Raw genomic sequence first — 19,405 nt, forward strand, 5'->3', positions numbered from 1 at the left:
ATCATTTAATCTGTGTGATCTGTGCAAGATTAAATAAATAGGAACAGTAAAGAGGTTTCTTACTTTTTTATTTTCTATCATTTGACATAGGTTTTCAAAGAGCAAAACACAATTTTTAATAAAAGTAGAAAACAGAAACATGCGTGATAAAACATGTCTCATATAGGTTTTCTCCATTTATATGTAGGCTCCAGCAAATTCAATTGAAATGTGTAATATAGCATTTATATGTGTGATAAAGTGGATGTTAAATGCTTTTCTCATTGGGTTAACTGTCTTATATCACAAAGGAATCCCCGTTTGTGTTGTTTCCACATCTAGTTCATAGCCAGGCACAGCCACTGCAAAAAAGAAAAACAAGAAGTTATGCAACAACACAGTGTCTAAAGTGGGAGTGCCTTAAATCCCAGACACTCTTTTTTCCTCACCTGTTGCATGTCCAGCTCGATCTTCCCTGAGTCATCTCTTTCCAGAGACTTGAACATTTCTGGTTGAGAGGAAAACACACATACGGGTAATGTAAGCAGGCCTCAGTTCTCTGATACATATCAATGTAAGATTAAGAGGTATTGAAGTTGTATTTGTTGACACTTACTGAAGAGCATTTCCAGTTTAATGAGACACGCCACAAAACTATCAAAGTCTATGGCGTACTGAGCATCGGTGTAACGATTGACTATGGCCTGCAGCACGGCACTGTTGACATGGAAACCTGTGGAAGAATTGTGACGATAATCAACTTCCTGTAAGATTGCAGAGTTGGTTTCATACATGAGGATCATTTCGAATACTGGGGAAGTGTTTTTCCTCTTTAGAGAGGTGTCAGCTATTAACAACGGAAGAGTTATGTTACACAGTCTCGCCCGTACTCTTCTTGTTCCTGTGGTAAAGCGTACATGACAGACACCTATGTGCAGGGAAGGAATCAAACTGGCTAATTCGGTCAGACAATTTTTGGTAGTAGTAATTATACATCCAAACACACCACCTGCTATGCCAGCCAATAAGGATGCTTTATTTTCCTGAGCAGTTAACGGTTATTTTACAAAAAAGTCATGGGCTTCACATTACTGTAACTAGATCCACAGGTATTTCAGCTTTAGTGACATTCTCAATTCAAAGATAAGAGTCTGAATGCAGTACTACAACATCGCTGCTATATCCTGGAGCCATGCAGCAGAGGATGACAGCTTTGCATCGAAGCATTAGCAGAAGCTGCATGGTCCTTTACACTGTCTACACTTTAACACCATTGGTTTGACATCAGTGTTTGAGATTCCTCTCGTGATCATGTCTTTTTACCTGCTTCAGTGGCAGCGCCTCTCATCTCATGGGAACTCATGGTGCCAGACTTGTCTGAGTCGTGATTCTTAAAGATCTCCTGTGTGACCCAGGCAGCCATGATTTGTGTTAGCAGATTCAGACAGGTGTTCCTACCATGATCATAATTAATTTCATACCAATTTAATCGCAACTTACCAAATAATTCTGTATTTTGTTCCAAAGTACGTGGAACTCCATCAGTCCCAGCTTAGCACTTTCATCTTTCTGGTGAACGTTAAGTTATCCACCATGCAAAGCCTGTGACTAATCATGTATTAGTTACTTACTTATCTAACATTTTTGAATAGGGATATTAAGTCATCGTCAGATCAAGGATAAGTTGGTGCAGATGATTATTACATTAATGAATCCTAAAGAGGGTATTCTTTATATTTGACTATACATTAAATCATTCAGTAAAAGTTGGGGTTACACAATAAATTGGACTAAAAGTGAACTTGGAGAAAATACAATTCTGCATGATTGCCCTGTTAGAGTTGTTATCTAGGACTATATATGATTGGCAGAGTAAATGCCTTTAAAATATCTATCTATTTATCTTTCTAAATGTGGAATATTGACATTATCATGATCTGATTCCACATCGTTTACCCCTGCCCCCTTCTGGATAAGATCATAACTGATGTAATTTACGGATCTTAACTCCAAAGCTTTAGTGCTGTGAGATCCTGCAGGGTCACAGTGGAAGGACATTTGTACATTTAAGGTGCTATTTCACATCAGTGTCTGCTTAATGTTTTAAAGAGGATACATCCAACAGACTGACAATAAGTCGACCTGTGTCCAGGCTGAATCCATCTGTCTTGATATCAGACCCTACAAGAAAGTAACAAAACAAAGTCTGAAGTCAATGAACTTAAAAGAGTTTGTACTTAAATAAATCACCTTTTTCAAAAGTACTTACGGTGAGAGACAACGTTGTTCAAAAGTGTTATCAATTCAAAGACAGATATCTCCATGTCCTGTTTGGAGAAAACATTGCATGAATTTGAATTTGTAAGCCAGGATTATGGCGGTTTTAGCATTTTTGTATCTTCCTTCTACCCACATCGCCTGCAAGCTTCTTGAAGACTTCCTTAAAATGAGGATTCACATCACTCTCAGATATCTCCTCCTGTGAGAGAAAGATACCAGCAAGTGTGAGTCATGATCTCAGCATGTTCAATTTAATATGTATATTATATTGACCAATGTGTATTTAAAATTTACTGTGAGACTTTTTTTAAACTCAGTACTGCGGAGGAAAGAAAATTACTTGGTGGATTTTCTTACCTCCTCTATCTTAGCATCTATGTCCTCCTCCAGTGGACTGAAACAGAAATACAGAGTGTGAGCAGTCTCTGTTGGTTTGCAATGAAATAACAAATAGTTTACCATTTCTATTTGTGACTAAAGGAGCCATCCTCTGACTTTGTCCACTAGATGGCTGTATGGGCCAAAGCTCTGTGCTGTACTGCACATGACCCTAAACATCATGTAGTCTGCCTGTTACTGTAACACAGATACCTGGTCGCAGCCTGTTTCTCTGAGAACACCCTGAGAACGAAAGTGCCGTTCTTGTGGGGTGCGAAGGTTGAAGGGACGATGGCGTATTCCCCTGGAGGGAGTTTGAAGCGGTCACACACTTCTCGCATGTTGACGAAGCTGCTGCTCATAGCCACAGCTCTCTGACGCAGCAGAACATCTGGACCCAGATGGACATTGCTGCGACCTTTGTACTGAAGGTTGACAGCAGAGGAGCTTTATTAATGGAAAGTTGTGGGAGAGCCCAGACATCCACAAGACAATCAAACAATCATCTTGATACTTGTGATGTAATTTTAAATGTTGATTTTAAGTTGAAGATCATTACTGACATGTACCAGGACAAATACAGACCTCATCTGGGACCTGTAAAAAAGAAAGACGCATATTTATTGCACATCAGTCAATTAGTCATAAAATAGTCAAATACAACAAACTGGTTTCATCTGAAATGTCATATTATTGTCAGACACCTTATAAATGGCAAAGCCAATGGTCTCAATGTCGCGGTTAAGCCTCTTCAGTTGTCGTCCATTCTTCTGCATCAATCCCACCAGAAAAGTGCATCCATCCTCTCCATCCAGAGGATCGTCATCCACATCCTCCAGACGCACCACAAACTGAGGGTTGGAGGAGAACGTGGCTGGAACACATTCAGAAAGTGAGGTAGGGTAAACTTAGAGATAACTGTACATATTATTTTATTTTCCCTCACCTGCATTATTGCGGCAGCCGCCAGCTGTGGAACCGGTCCGCCACATCCCTTCAAACTGGTAGTGGTTCCAGTGGCTCATTGTATCACCCAAGAGCGTGTCCGGGGTCAAGTTACAGATCTCCAGCTTGGAGAAGTGCCTGATGAAGTCAGAGTAGGACATCCTGGCAAGAGGAAAATATATATTATATGATAATATATATAAAAAAGAGTTATTCATCTCACTTCACAGCCTGATTCAGAACCTAAACAGTTGCTGCTGGAGATACAGACGATTACAATTATTAATCCATATTCTACCATCAACAAAACATCCAAAATAAAAAAATTTGTGATGTAATTGAAAGGATAAAGTCAGCAGATTTACCAGAACTCTCCATCTTCCGCCATGTGGTTGAAGTTTGTTTTCTCATCTTCTCTGATGTTTTTCCATTCACTGGATCTAATAATAGTAATTAGAAATCATCATGCTTTTAAAAAATGCCTTGAATTATTCAATGGTAGCTGATGGTTTCTCTATACAGTTATTTACCCGTCACTCCAAGGCCCCGTCCACTCCACCTGACCCCACGGGTTCCTGATGCGGACTAGCTGAACCACTATGCCTCGGCAACGGACCTGCGGAAAGAGCAAGACTTTAATATATAGGGGAAATGTGCATGCTGTTTAATTAAATGGAAAAAAAGTGAAATAGTACCTCTTCTGCTCCAGTGAGTGAGTATGCATGTCCCTTCACAAGTTTCAGAGATGTGACTGCCTCTGTCTCGTAGACACTGCTTATCTGAAAGCACCAACAGCAAACATTGATGGCATTAGTGCTGCTAAATGTTGGATTGTTTGCAGATAGTCATGCAAAGCAGTAGTAAAATAAGATTCACATCAATAGAGCAGCCGAGCAGTGAACCCAGCTTCAGTGCCCTCCGTATGATCTGGAAGAGATTCGCTGGAGCCTTGTCCAAGGAGTAAATCTCTGCAATTCCTCCGGTGAAATCCTCAAAACCTTCAATAGTGTTTCCACCTGAAAGAGCCTCATAGCAACCATTCACCCTGTCAGACACAGACAGACAGGAAAACATTACACATTCACAGATGACATAGTGTTTCGATTGGAGATAAAAGAGGGGTAACACATACTTTGCATAGGCCTTCTCCAGTAGAGCGCTCCAAAACTCAGAGCCCTCCGCTGAGTGGACAAACAGCAGCTTTCCATCTCTGGTGGGCAAACGGTCGTCGACCACCACGTCCACCCACTCACCATACTGCCAGAACTATGACGAAAATATTTATTAGTTCAATGACTTAGTTCTAAACCCTCCAAGTTCATACACCTGTCCTGCAGGTAGTTGTGTGAGCCTGCGATTGGATGTTCTGTCTGTGTGTCAAGTGATTACATATCAAACACAGATGTAAAATATGTACACTGTCTCATTGTTTTTATACTGTCACAATGGTTTTTTATTCAACATGTATTTAAGTTTCAACTGGTGGTGGCGCTAGAGTGAAAAGCCAGTGGCTTTTAACATTGGTGAGGTATTGATTGCCTTGCGGATGTATAACAATACCAGTTTTCATTCAAATAACACATCATTCTTTGGTCTGAAATGGCAGGAAAGAAGACAGTCTACGAAAGATATAAGACCGGAAACTCAGAGGTAATGAAATTCAGGGTTAGGGGTCAGATGAAAAAAAGTGTTTGTCACCTGGAAGTGAAATATCCCGGCGTAATCCTCTGTGAAACTCTGTCCAGGAGGCACCACACGAGCCAGGATGCGGTGGTCCAGAGTCAGAGAGGCTATAGCAGCCAGGAGCCAGCAGTCGCCTACAACGGAGCAGATTCACACTCTGAGATTGGGCAACATGTGGTGTTTACCAAAATTCAACAGTGCAGTAAGTAGGCATGTTCCAAACAAACTTCCTTTGGCAAGCTCAAAAAACAGGGGTTTATTCCACAGATATATACAGTATACTTCTTCTAAAAGCCATTACAGTCCATCATCCATTTTCTTTCCCCTCACTTACCCAGAGCTCCCTGGCAAATGTCCGTCCTCGTGGCTCCATCGTCAATGAACTTGGGGTTGGAACACAGCTCCTATAGAGCAGCAAACAGTGAGAGGGAACTTTTCATATTAGTTTTTAGAAAAATTTAATAAATCCAGTTTCTTTTGGTCCACATATTCAGAAAGATGCTACCTACCTTTGGCCTCTTCCATTCCACACCCTTGGTCTTGGATGAGTATGGTCCCAGTTCATTGTAGCCCAAGGATTTCCTCTCAGCTGGAAACAAGTTGTCCTCGAAGAGACGTCCACTCTTCAGACACTGCTGCCGCAAACGCTTATAGTCCTGGTGGGAAAACTTCACCGCCCGCTGGTTGGTGCCAAAGCCTTGCTCCCTCTCCTTCTGGTGGGCCAGTCGGTGTGCCGTGGATGTCATCCTCACCTCGGACAGTATCTACACTCGCTGGGCCTGGATTTTTGTCTCGTGAGAAGAGCAGGACACAAAGTAGACGTGTCTTTGTCCCAGCTTCCTTTATGTCTGCCACAGGTTATGGAATACAGGGATCACAGACAGGGAGGGGCCTCCAATGGACAGGTGAGGCAAACAGACCAGACCACAGCAACCCTAGGCAAATCACCTGAGAGATGGCTGTGGCCACAGCTGAAATGCAAACAGGGCCACTCCCTAAAGGGACTCCAAGCACCATTCTCATTGCCACATTCTATAACAATCTTTTACAAAACATCCCATCAAAGAAAATAAAACAATAGAGATGTTTTCCCCAGGTTAATGTGAGGGATTAAGTTCACACAACGCTTAGAATTGAGACATGGAAGATTAAATGGTTGTAATGAAGTAACAGTTGAGCAAGACTCAGAGAAGCAAAGTATTGACATTGCAATACTGAGCCTGGGGGATGTCTATATGCAGTCAGCAAATACATTATGATTCAATATGGCTATAATGTAATGCCCATATCAATAGAATACATTATTACTGGACTCAGACTGCATTACAAATAATTAATTATACATGTACTGTTGTTTTTACCAAACAGCTGACAGACATCGACCATTGACTTTATGTAAGTAAAATACCACGTATACCTTGATGCAGCAACTGTGATTTGGTTCCTATTACAATAGTTCATTGGCACTTGTACACTACACACTGGCCTCTGGGGGATTTCTAATGAAACACTGATTGATTTCAAAGTGCCACCTTTCAACTTTAATTGGAGGATGTTTACATCCACAATGAATATAAATCACTTTTAGGGGACCAAAAGTAATTGAGCAAATAATGTTATGTTAATGTTATTTTTGTTCATGTTAATGCTAATGTGAACTTGAATGATATGACTCGATTACATTTTCTTTTCCAGCTGGTACACATTTAAACTTCACATTAGCTAGGAGGCTCTAATTTCCCTTTCAGTTTAACAGTCCATTTGGGGAGCTGTTTCTGCCCACTTGTTGCCAACTTTCTCTAATTGCCTTCTGCTTGCCTTGTCATTTATCACAGATTTTTCATTTTGAGAGCGTTGGGAGTTAACAAAAACATTATAGTTAAGCTCAATTGGGCTGAGAGGAGCTGCAGAATTAGATCATAATCATTTATGAGCTTTTCATTCTGAGTGAAACTCGTATTCTACTCAGTTATACTGTTATGTACACGAAGTATCTAGAGTTTGATATAAAAAAACAAAATGGATCCAGTCTGTTTGGGTGTGGCTGAATTATTGACAGAGATCTAACAACCCACAAACTGTCATAGATTGAGATTCTATTGAATCTTTTTTTCCACCACCAGATCTACATCCACCTCGAACTAGCATGAAGAGCACAGTGAAACCCCCCCAGAAATAACTAAAACTAGTTCACATTAGGCTAAAAATACTGCTTTCATTTCAAACCCATCATTAAAATGTAAAAAGTTGATTTAGAAAATAAGATTTGAGTACTTTATCATAGTAATTACTTATCTCTATGTTACAACGCTCTGACAGGCCTATGTTTTTTCTGGTATGTGTGGTTCAGATGACACAGGCACTTTCCAGGATAAGGATTAAGAGAAATGAATGCTAATATTTACTTTTCCAGGTGGCAGGCCATATTATTTATTTAGCTGTTGTCAAGTCAATCAGCCCCAAACATTCTGAGATAAAGACGACAGTGGAACCGTCCCTTTCCCACTGATTAAATCAGAATGCACACTCAGTTTAAAGCAACGTGTATATATTTAACATAAACTTATTGATCTAGTTAGTCAGTGAGCTTTGCTTTCTAACATACACATGTGTATTGAGGACAGCAGCAGTTTATATCGACACCTCTTGTGATATGTGCTACTTAGGAAGGGGCAGTTATTTTCGTTTTAGTAACGACGTGTTTATTAAATGCATCTATACATAGAGCTTAAACTTTCATGGTTTGTCCATGTGTGGTAACCTTGTTTCAGAGCAGCTCAGGACAGTTGGTGTATTTATTCAAACACAACACATGATGATTGTGAAAAATCCAGGCTACACCAGGACATCAGGCTTCCTAATTCATAACTCAGTTAACATCCAAGTATTCCTCTACATATCCTCTGCAAATGCACAACAACTTGTATACACTTGTCACTTTGGTTTTACACTGGTTGGGTTTACTCTCACACTTTGAATTAGTGTATATATTATATTTGAACTGAATTGACCTTCTAATCAAACACTATTTATTGTACCTTTGACCCTGTGTTAACTTATATTTGACAAGTAAAACCTGAAATTGCATTATTATGTTCAGAAAACATGAATCATTCAAAGTAATTCTTTGAATTTGAATAGGCTCTTTTCTGATTGTATATTTCTTTAGTTAATATGTCTGTTAAGTAAGTATTAAGCATACTAACCTAATAATAAGTATATCTTCTTACTTAAATAATTACTAAATAAATTCTTACTTTATATTTGTCCATGACATTTCTCTTATTGCTGACCTGACCTGACATTTCTCACTCTTTATTGTACCGTTGACCCTGTGGTAACTTAAATATCAAACGTAAAAATTGGAACTACAATATTAGATTGAAACAATATGTATTTATTGAATATTGATATTAATTCTTTGGATATAAATTATTTATACTACTATATAAGTGTGTGTGTGTGTGTGTGTGTGTGTGTGTGTGTGTGTGTGTGTGTGTGTGTGTGTGTGTGTGTGTGTGTGTGTGTTACATACATAATTCTGTGTATCACTCCTTCATTTTGTTGCACTAATTGTGTACCTGACTGACTTGAAGGATACGGCTGTGACTACAATAAGCTGCAGTAATAAATAAAATAAAAAAGAACCAATCTGTCTGTACTAAGATCTATGATATGATATTTATATTGAGTACGACCCTAAATCCGTGCCCTTTTTTAGTCTATTAAAAACATTTGGTCTAAACTTAATTTATATGATTGAGCTCTATTTTAACCTCACTGTCTTCAGCACCTCCAGCGGCAGGGTGTGTTACTGCTGGGTGTGTGCCAGTCGCTCCTCCTCCACTTACTGTAGTGGTGTCTCCTGCAGTGTGTGCGTGTGCGTGTGTGTGTTTGCGTGCGTGTAGGGGAAAGGGGTGGGCCTGCGCTACTGTCCAGTGTCCACAGAGCCTCTACCCCCCCTCTGACAGATTTGCACGATTGTCCCCCCACGAGTGTTCCTGTGGAGCTTTGAGTTGTCCTTTAAAGCGGTGGTGAGTCCCGTCTCCTTTCTCTTTAATTAGAATCAGTGCGCCGCGTTCACCGGCTCCAGGTTAACGGTGCGTCGTGGTTTTATTGGAGTGTGTAGGCCTCTGTGTAGTCCGGTCTGCTTTCACGCACTGCATGTTGTGTTGTTGCCAACAGTCTGCACGGATACAGCCGTCCCACTGAATGGGACAGATTCATGTGTGACCAGCAGGTACTGGTGCAGAGGGGAAATGTGTGGCTGCAGCCCAGTGCACACTGTAAACACAGGCCTGCTTATTCTGCTGAACAGGTGCTGCTCACAATCCAAATAGGAGCCTGTATTAAATGCCTGAAATACTGTGACTTTTTTTTTTTTTTAAATAGTGGAGAGCTTATCATCGTCTTCAATTCATGAAGCTGGGAACACATGCGCAGGATAATTCAGACTTTTACGCGCAGGCCATGTTTACACTGAGAGGCTAGTGGATTGGGTTTAGGTTGCTGTTGAGGGTTGAAGTCCCATGGATGACATCACCACCCGCAGGACTGCGTGGATCAGCTTTTCTTTGTCCACTGGGGGGTGAAAACACAGGAGAGAGATCCTTTTTGGTCATTTGACAGCCCCTCTCTAGCTGTTTGTCAGAGCACAGGGACATTCCTGCAGACTCTGGTCTACAGGCATGTGGGGGGCCTCAGGGTTGCGAGGGGCTCGGCCCCATAAACACTCTCCCTGCCTGCAGAGTGGTTTCTGCCAAAATAATACATTGATTTGCACAGCAACACGTCTGATTTCTTTTCGCTAACGCCATCTTCCATCTCTTATCTCCCTTCCGGCTCTTTCACCTCAGCAGCTTCATCCAAGTTTTCCCTTCCGACTGTGAATGCCTGCTCTGTTTAATGAACTCGGCTCATTATTATTCCTCTCCAGTGGAGCAGAGTGTCCCAGCGTTTCCAATTCTGATTCAGACGGTTCCAGCCAAGTGAAAAGGTTCAATTCAACAAGCCGCTTCTTGATGCTTCACTGACAGCTGTGAACTTCTTTGACATTTTAAAGCATTTAGGGGAGAGAGAAAGATCCCCACTGAGTTGTAAAGTTTCCATTAGGGCCTGCTTTTCCTGCCTCGCCAACTAATGGCAATCACAATTATTTGAAAGGAGAACACTTTTGTTTTCAACCCTGTGTTAAAAAAATCAGTAATTGACATTATCTCTCCTTTTTGTCTCATTCCTCCCCTCAGCCCGCATATACAGTCAAGGTATCACGTTTCTAACTCGCTTTGTTATCCCTGTGTTTGCCGTGTTTAGGCTGGTGCTCTGCTGTTCATGTCTCACATTCCTGTCGTCACTTTACATCTAAACAAACTCTCTGTATTTCTGTTGATTCTCTGTAGTTTCTCACTGAAGCTTCATTTACTGTTTTTATTTATGTCACCACTTACCATAACCCTCCTCCACTCACCAGTATTGTCAGGAATAGGCCTGCATTATTGCTGATGCTCTTTTACAGAGCTGCTGCCTGGACTTTGGAAATGCTGAGGTCATGAGTCAAACCAACAAACCCCAGCTACTCTAAATAAGACCACTAAATTATATTTTTACATTTTTATTAACTGCTTATTTAAATTTTTATGTTTAGGTTTTTCAGACAATCCTCACCAAACTGTCCAAAACAAAAGTGTTGGGGATAAAAAAAGGAATTTTTCTTTCAGATTTTTAAATCTTGTTTTCCTAAAAGCAGTCAGAAAAATCTGATGAATCACCATCTAAACCTCCACATTAAGTACATAGTTTTAAAAAAAAATTTATTTACTACATGAATGTGATACCAAGGTCCTGACCTCAGTTTCTTCAGCAGCTTCTTGTTATAATTTCAGCTTTGGACTAAATAAGTCCACTCTAATCAGCTAATTAATCCGCAGAAATGAAATCCTGCTTAATCACTAGAATAAACATTATTTTTATACAAACACTCTTACACCTGATTGGTTTCCTGTAACTCTTAATACAAGAGCATGCCATGGATGAGCTTTCTGCTATTTATAGACAGCTCCGTGTGTACCCACCCACCACTGCCATTATTTATATCTTGCACCAGCATGAATCCAGCTGGAGGGATATCTGCTACGATATACGCCGACAGGCTCCGCGCAGAAGGCATGGGCTCCAAAGAGCAGGCGGTGAACTTGAACAACCAGGACTATGAGGCGCTGAAGCAGGAGTGCGTGGAGTCGGGCGGCCTCTTCGAAGACCCCTACTTCCCTGCCGAGCCTCCATCCCTGGGCTTCAAGGAGCTCGCCCCCTATACCTCCAAAACTAGAGATGTGGAGTGGATCAGACCCACGGTGAGGAAACTGAGTGAGAGAGTTGATTATTATCCTATTGAGACATTTTTTTAAATAAAAACACCATATTTACGCGTGATGTGGAAAAGCTTGAAATACCTTTAAATACCCCTCTCGTTATTTTGGGGAAAAACTCTTTCACAAGAGCAATTTCCAGGTGACTCAACAGATTATTGTATGTAAGCAAACATATCAGTGACACTATCTTATTTCCAGACTGGAATCTTAGACAGAATAGGACAAGTAGGGACAGGAACTTCTCTGACCACCGTCTGCAGCTGTCGGCATCGCATGTGTCTCTCGGACCACTCCCTAATGGGACATATGTTTACATTGCCTCATTAAAACACAAGCCGTTGATGCATAGGTGGAAAGAATAGCTTTGAAAGATGTGTCGTGTTTCAAAGCACTGCTACTGTAGATCCCAAAATTTGTTGATGTAATTTTGCATGATTGATTAAATTGTATTTCATTTCTCCATAGGAACTGACCGAGGACCCTCAGTTCATTGTGGGTGGTGCCACCAGGACAGACATCTGTCAGGGAGCGCTCGGTAAGTCCTTGCGGTTCATTAATGTTTAAATCATCATGAAAAAGAATTAGGAAGACATTACTGGATGGAGGCCTTCTCTCGCCCGCAGGTGACTGCTGGCTCTTAGCAGCCATCGCCTCTCTCACCCTCAATGAGAGGCTTCTTCATCGGGTGGTCCCTCACGGACAGTCGTTCCAAGATGACTACGCTGGAATCTTCCACTTTCAGGTACTTCACCTTCTAGTCTTTTATAATATATATTTTCAGATCTTTATGCATGATTGTGGTCTGTAAGCTTGAGAGCAAAATTTCACATTTAAATTCTGCAGTGATTCTACTCAAAACCCTGCACTCACAATCAGTTCTGCCCTGCTTGTGCTCAGATTTGCGCTCAAATGTCTGTGTGGGTGTGAAACATCTGCTCTCGGATTTCTCCTCTGATGGTGGATTTTTATTTTTTAAATTCCCCAACATATAGAACACCAGCTGCAGGGTTGATAAGTGAATATCAATCAATCAAATTTTATTTGTATAGCCCACATTCACAAATAACAATTTGTCTCATAGGGCTTTAACATGGTGGGACATCCTCTGTCCTTAACCCTCAACAAGAGTAAGGAAAAACTACTAAAAACCCTTTTAACAGGTAAAAATATGTAGAAACCTCAGAAAGAGCCACATGTGAGGGATCCCTCTCCCAGGACGGACAGGAGTGCAATAGATGTCAAGTGTAGGAAAACATCATCGGGATTAAAGTTTTTTAGCAGCATCGATGAGGGTAAACATTTTTGAAGGATAACTTCAATACTATATGTCAAGTAGTCCTGCTGCAATCATAGTCTCTGGTCAGCAGCCAGCAAGATCACGATCCAGCATCAGGATGGGATCCACTATAGTCCACAGTCATTGTCCACTGCCGCTAGTTAGTGTCCTGCCCTTGTTGTGGGTGTGTTTGCTTTATGTCTGAGTCCTTTACAATCCATACACCCCCCAGCCTCCTTCAGTTTCCTGTCTGTCTGCTTTGAGTAAAAACGACAACCCCCTCATGTAACAGGACTCCAGCAGATCCCTGGTCCACATTGGAGCGGCAAAATCAAGGATCTCAAATAATTCTGTTTGTTATTAGAACACAGTTGCTTGAAGGAACTACAAAAACAAAACAGACACTGCCCTGTTTCCCTAACTGTCATTAACGGGAACATCACCCACAGCACAAGTAACCAAAATGACGGTGGGACAATTTAATTCGTCATCACTACACCTGGCTTTCTATTAGCTTGGGAATTTTGACAGACTTCTTGCGCAATAAATTCCGAGAGTAGTAAAAAAAATCTGTCCTGAGTCGTCAGATGTTTCTCTGTGTTGCAGTTCTGGCAGTTCGGCGAGTGGGTGGACATCGTGATTGATGACAGGCTGCCTGTCAAAGACGGCGAGCTTATGTTTGTCCACTCTGCAGAGGGCAATGAATTCTGGAGTGCACTCCTGGAGAAGGCTTATGCTAAGTAGGTATTGAAAGAGGCCAGCAGCTGAATTATTCACCATGAGAAGCTGTAAAGCACATTATGAAATGCTGTTGAGGTTGACAATCAAACTGATGTGATGTTTTTTTAATGTGGCATCAGGCTGAACGGCTCCTATGAGGCTCTGTCCGGAGGAAGCACCATTGAGGGCTTTGAGGACTTCACGGGCGGCGTGTCCGAGATGTACGAGCTACGTAAGGCTCCCAAAGATCTGTACAGGATCATCGGCAAAGCGCTGGAGAGAGGCTCTCTGCTGGGCTGCTCCATCGATGTGAGTGCTGACCACGCTGGCACGGCACCAAGATGTGACGATCAAGACTGCACCATTTTTAGAAGGCCAATAATCTTAAAAGCTCTTGTGTTTATTTAAATGCCAGATCAAGGATTCCCAAACCTTTCAGTCCCTGCCCTCCAAAATAATGATACAAGAGATGTTGGACCCACTATATCCCAGAGGATACTGATTTGATCTAGTTTGGGGGAAAAAAATATTTGTGCACATATTGGTGCTATAAATAAACCTGCTGTAAGGGACACTATGGTCATACATATTTTTAATTCACATTTGTTTTTATCTTAAAATGGAAATACGAAATGGTTTTAAATTTTACATGAATTATGAAAGTCATTTTTTACGACCACCCCCCCCCCTCCACTGTGTTAAACTATTCACACTCAGTTGCAGTTGTCATGTTTTTATGTTTTATGCAGATCTCCAGTGCCTTCGACATGGAGGCTGTTACATTCAAGAAGCTCGTGAAGGGCCACGCCTACTCACTCACTGCACTGAAGGAGGTCTGTCTGTGCATGGCTCCGTTCTCTCTAATAGGTCACCATAGTTAATAACAGTAAGAGTTATTAGTTAACTGTCTCCCTGGTGTTATGCAGGTCGATTTCCGTGGCAACTTGACGCGCCTTATCCGAGTGCGTAACCCTTGGGGCCAGGTGGAGTGGACTGGAGCCTGGAGTGACAAGTGAGTACATGTCTCTGATGTACTTTCATCCCTAGTTTCTTTTTCTTAATATCCTCTTTCAAGAGTGTTAATTCTCTTTACTCCTGTGTCTTTGCTAGTTCGCCTGAATGGGATGAGATCGACCCTTCTGAACGAGAGGACTTGCATCTTAAGATGGAAGACGGGGAGTTTTGGTAGGATGTCGCAGTATGGAGATTGAATGAATTTAATGTTTTGATTTTTAAGTAATGGTTAGGTTTACTTTGGGCCTTTTTTAAGATGAGAACATTGATACAGCTCACACACTTGTACTGTAAATATTAAAGGGTAATGCCAATATCTTTCAACCAGGGCCCTATGTTTATGAATGTGCGCCTGGCAGAGGCATTCTACTGGAGTAATTCTAAAAGTTGTCATAAGTACTATTTGACTAAAAATCCAGATTTATAAACATAGGGCCCCGGTTGAAAAATACCAGAATTCTCCTTTCAGCTACAGCCAGGAGAAGCTCAGTTTAGCTTAGCACAAAGATGGAAATGGGTCAAACATCTAACCTGGCTCTGTCCGTAGGCAACAAATCCACACATCAGCTCCTCTAAAGCTCTCCAATAAATATATGTTCTTGTTTGTTGATCGTGAAATACATTGAAAATGGGTTATTTATGTGGGTTATTTGTGAATATTTATTTCCACTCAATAGCATTGACTTCTAAGTGTTTTGTCATCTCATCACATTAACAGCAACTTGTTGTTTTTTACACTTTGTATCGATATGACCACCTGACAACCTCCTTACTCCAGCTTCATGTTTAAAAGACATATATGTGAATATAACTTTGAAAAAGAACTGAGTTGACATAGTGTGAAATATGCGTAACAAAAGTTGTCAGTTGTCAGGATTTTTGACTAAGCTAATCTTAATCTTCCAGGATGTCCTTCAGTGAATTCACAAGGCAGTTTTCTCGCCTTGAGATCTGTAACCTGACTGCTGATGCGCTGAGCGAGGACAGTGTCAGCCACTGGAACACCATCAAGTTCCACGGCGCCTGGAGAAAAGGAAGCTCCGCTGGAGGCTGCAGGAACCACCCCAGTGAGTCCCATCTGTGTGCTCGCAGGAAAAATCACTTTAATGCACAAATGTACACTCTGACATAGATAATATTACTGATAAAGTAATTAAGTGGTGATATCTCAAACAGCCAAACAACCAGGTCCTCTTGTGTTACGGTGACTATTAAACAGGCTGACACATTGCACTGTCTCTGTAGACACGTTTTGGATCAACCCTCAGTATAAGATCACGCTGCTGGAGGAAGACGATGACCCCGAGGATGATGAGGTGGCGTGCAGTTTTTTAGTAGCTCTCATGCAGAAGGACCGCCGCAGACATCGGCGCCAAGGTCAGGACATGCACACCATTGGCTTTGCTCTCTATGAGGTAAGAACTGTGAAAGATCACTCCACTCTCCTTGTCAAGCTCATGGTTTACTGTTCTAATATTATGCTATTTGTACATATTCATTTCTTCCTTTATCTTTTTTTTCAGATACCAGAAGAGGTAGGTTTAGCATTAAAAAATACAGAGAAAATACTCCTGTGTATTACATCCACATAAGCTTAGGTGAACCAAACAACTTCATCCCGACCTATGTGTTATTTCCTCCTGCCCTTAGTACAGGGGCTGCCAGAATGTCCACTTGAAGAAAAACTTCTTTTTGAGCATGTCGTCGTGCGCACGCTCAGAGACCTTCATCAACCTGAGAGAGGTGAGCACGCGGCTGCGTCTGCCCCCGGGAGAGTACCTCATCGTCCCCTCCACCTTTGACCCTGGCCAAGAGGCCGACTTTGTCCTCAGGGTCTTCACTGAGAAGCAATCTGAAACTGAGTATGTGTGTGTATTTGTGTGTAATGTTTATGTCATTTAATGTATTTGTGATGTGTGAAAGTAAAAATCACATATATGTAAATATGTTTTTGTCCATTGCAGAGAACTGGATGATGAAGTCTCAGCTGAATTGGAAGATGAAGTACTTATACATTACTCATGATCAACACTGAATGAAAAAATGATCAACATTAATAATATCATGAAAGAAATAGGATCCAGAAGCATAAGTCGCCGCTTTTTCTTTGTTTTCCTACAGGAGGAAATCTCTGAAGACGACATTGATGACTCCTTTAAGTCCATGTTTGCTCAGCTAGCAGGGGAGGTATGTTCTGAAACACCTGTCTTCCTGTTTTGAATCTCATTTGTACTCGCTTACACTGCTTGAATCGTTTTGAGATATAAATACAATAGGGAAAACAGTAATTCAAATTTTTTGTGGTTTTTTAAATGAATATCTTAGATCCAAAATGGCATTATCATTGTTATATAAAATATACAGTTAAAAATTCAGCTTTTATTTGAACCGTATGCGAAAAATGTTCTTGTCTGCTGTGTTTTCCAGGATATGGAGATTTCCATTCGTGAGCTTCGGACCATCCTGAACAGAGTTGTCTCCCGGCGTGAGTTTTATTTTTAGCCAACAATTGTGAGGTGCTGGAAAGTTTACATATTAGTAATACATCTACCATTACTGTATCAGATTCCACTGCAGAGTGTAGTCTTCTTCCCATAATGCCTCTGTAACTGAATCATTGTGGACCAGCCTGTTACAAAGAGTGTTATTGTTATTTCAGACAAGGACCTGAAGACTGATGGCTTCAGTGTAGAATCATGCAGGACCATGGTCAATCTAATGGATGTATCCTCTTTGAGTTATCAGGCGTGAGCTGATCAAACCTTTTATGAACTGATTTACTTGGAAACAAAAAAAACTATTTAGCATTTTCTGTTTGTAGTTTCTTGCCTTGACACCATGGTTGTCAGAAAGATGGCAGTGCCCGTTTGGGACTGGTGGAGTTTCAAATCCTCTGGAACAAGATCCGGAAATGGCTGGTAAGTCTTATTAAAATATGTGCAAGGTATAATACAACTTCAACTCTGCATTTCTACTTACATTTCTGCCACTGTTTCCCAGCTGATTTTTAGACAGTTCGACCTCGACAAGTCTGGGGCCATGAGCTCCTATGAGATGCGTCTTGCTGTGGAGGCAGCAGGTATAATTCTCACGGTATTATGATCCTCATTTATCCATGTACACTCCCTCACAGATGAGAACTGCAGCTCTTTCTCCATTTTGTTGTTTCCCTTTGTAGGTTTTAAATTGAACAACAGACTGAACCAGGTCTTGGTCGCCCGGTACGCAGAGAACGAGATGGTTGACTTTGACAACTTCATCTGCTGCTTGGTCAAACTTGAAGCCATGTTTAGTGAGTAATATTGATGCAGATGTCATTAGAAATATATAAACCAAAATGTTACACCATATTATCTTACGGCGTATACATCGTAATATTAAGTATGAATACAGCTGTAATTAAGATATTTTGATAATAATGAAAATGTCTAATTGTTTAACAGGATCTTACAAGCAATTTGACCAAGAAGGATCAGGAGTTGCTGAGATGAACGTCACAGAGGTAATTTCTGTTTTAAAAGAAAGTCCCGACAGCTTCTCAATCTCTTCTGTTATTCTAACTTTCTGTCTCATGTTGCCAGTGGCTTTTCCTGACAATGTGTGGATGAGGAGGAGACTGTACTGGAAGAATAGTGTAAAGGTACAGACCACCACGAACCGGGACCCTGAAGACCCCTCAGCCTTAGTGACCTGCTGATCATTTAACACATCCCACCTCAGCATCTGAAGTAGCAAAAAAAATGCTGTGTAACAAATAACCAAAGTGGAACCAAGACGCGTATCCCGGCTGAATTTAAGAAACTATGCAAGCCTACAGTATAAAGCATTCACTGTGCTACATAAACTGTCTTCTCGATAAAACAGCATGAGTTTGTGCATGACAAAAATCACTAGCTGTGATGTGCACTGTAGCAGATGATTTTACAGTGCTACATTTTAGTTTTGTTGTCTGTATGAATTAACTGACATACTAACATTTGGACTTATGACATCCCACTGAAGCAGGTTAAAAATAATAAGATGTTGTGCTTTAAAAAGTGAAGTCTTATAGTTTTGCTCATTCATTTTCGTTTTCATTTTTTAATCACTGAAATATTTGAAACGGGAAATTCTCACCTCAGTGAAGAGTTGGTAGTTTTAATCTTGCACCAGTAGGTGGCAGTATAGGCCTGGATCTGATGTCATTGAAGTTTTGTATTAATTATTAATATTATTAGTATTTTTGGCATTGATACTGAAGTTTAGCCTGTTTATATTTTACACCAGTCTTCTTCAGTTGACATTAAATGTCAAGCAGTTAAATTGAGTTGTTTTATTTTGCACTTGGATTTTAGTAAGCGGTTTAGTGAAGTTGCCTCACATTGAGAAATAATGTATTAGTTCAATCAATTGACATATGCAGGGATCACATGATACTGAATGCCTTATACACAACACCATGATGTTGTTAACAGCTATTAAAGATGTGCCAGTCATATGTTTTGTGTTGTGAATGTATGTTGTGCCTTCAATAAATATTGCCCTCGTAGTTATAATTTCTCTACTGTGTTCATGACAACATAATCTTCACCCACATTTGGCAGCTCCTTAAAACTCCTATGCATTCACGTTAAAGGTTATATTTACAGTAAGCATAGAGAGGCCTCAGAAAGTCAAACATGTTGACAAGGACTTAAATCTACTTCATGAATTAAGTAACAAAAGGAAAACCATAAAGAGACAATTTTTGTGACTCAGTGTTCACTCCTTTTAAGCTTACTGA

The 19,405-nt window shown here is 40.8% G+C and overlaps 2 protein-coding genes across 2 annotated transcripts; one reads left to right on the plus strand and one right to left on the minus strand.

Annotated features, from left to right (window-relative positions):
• Positions 1–317: 317 nt before the first annotated feature.
• Positions 318–6,011, minus strand: LOC133020606 (calpain-2 catalytic subunit-like). Its single transcript, XM_061087227.1, has 21 exons — positions 5,775–6,011; positions 5,600–5,669; positions 5,281–5,399; positions 4,715–4,848; positions 4,459–4,627; positions 4,278–4,361; positions 4,113–4,198; positions 3,948–4,022; positions 3,584–3,744; positions 3,342–3,511; positions 3,223–3,234; positions 2,851–3,062; positions 2,617–2,653; positions 2,393–2,458; positions 2,249–2,306; positions 2,096–2,160; positions 1,480–1,548; positions 1,303–1,381; positions 596–712; positions 429–487; positions 318–341 (listed from the first exon to the last, which is right to left on the minus strand). Exons 1-21 carry the CDS (start codon positions 6,009–6,011, stop codon positions 318–320), a joined length of 2,103 nt encoding a protein of 700 aa, XP_060943210.1.
• A 3,201-nt stretch (positions 6,012–9,212) lies between these two features.
• On the plus strand, positions 9,213–19,178 carry LOC133020605 (calpain-1 catalytic subunit-like). Its single transcript, XM_061087226.1, has 22 exons — positions 9,213–9,299; positions 11,369–11,615; positions 12,099–12,168; positions 12,257–12,375; positions 13,516–13,649; positions 13,770–13,938; positions 14,379–14,462; positions 14,556–14,641; positions 14,740–14,814; positions 15,550–15,710; positions 15,889–16,058; positions 16,167–16,178; positions 16,294–16,505; positions 16,608–16,647; positions 16,765–16,830; positions 17,071–17,128; positions 17,303–17,367; positions 17,493–17,561; positions 17,644–17,722; positions 17,822–17,935; positions 18,087–18,145; positions 18,225–19,178. The coding sequence occupies exons 2-22, from the start codon at positions 11,370–11,372 to the stop codon at positions 18,249–18,251; spliced, it is 2,115 nt and encodes a 704-aa protein (XP_060943209.1). The 5' UTR covers positions 9,213–9,299; position 11,369; the 3' UTR covers positions 18,252–19,178.
• The last annotated feature ends 227 nt before the right edge of the window (positions 19,179–19,405 follow it).

This window comes from Limanda limanda, chromosome 15 (assembly GCF_963576545.1).
Source record: "Limanda limanda chromosome 15, fLimLim1.1, whole genome shotgun sequence".
Taxonomy (NCBI): Eukaryota; Metazoa; Chordata; class Actinopteri; order Pleuronectiformes; family Pleuronectidae; genus Limanda; species Limanda limanda.

Excerpts from the sequence above, each read along its gene's own strand:
- LOC133020606 (XM_061087227.1), bottom strand. The coding sequence starts at position 6,011 with ATGACATCCACGGCACACCGACTGGCCCACCAGAAGGAGAGGGAGCAA. Across the intron at positions 2,459-2,616 it reads TAGATGCTAAGATAGAGGAG|GAGGAGATATCTGAGAGTGA; the intron begins GTAAGAAAATCC and ends TTTCTCTCACAG. Across the intron at positions 2,161-2,248 it reads GAACAACGTTGTCTCTCACC|GGTCTGATATCAAGACAGAT; the intron begins GTAAGTACTTTT and ends ACTTTCTTGTAG.
- LOC133020605 (XM_061087226.1), top strand. The coding sequence starts at position 11,370 with ATGAATCCAGCTGGAGGGATATCTGCTACGATATACGCCGACAGGCTC. Across the intron at positions 14,815-15,549 it reads ATGGAAGACGGGGAGTTTTG|GATGTCCTTCAGTGAATTCA; the intron begins GTAGGATGTCGC and ends TTAATCTTCCAG. Across the intron at positions 17,368-17,492 it reads CCATGGTCAATCTAATGGAT|AAAGATGGCAGTGCCCGTTT; the intron begins GTATCCTCTTTG and ends CATGGTTGTCAG.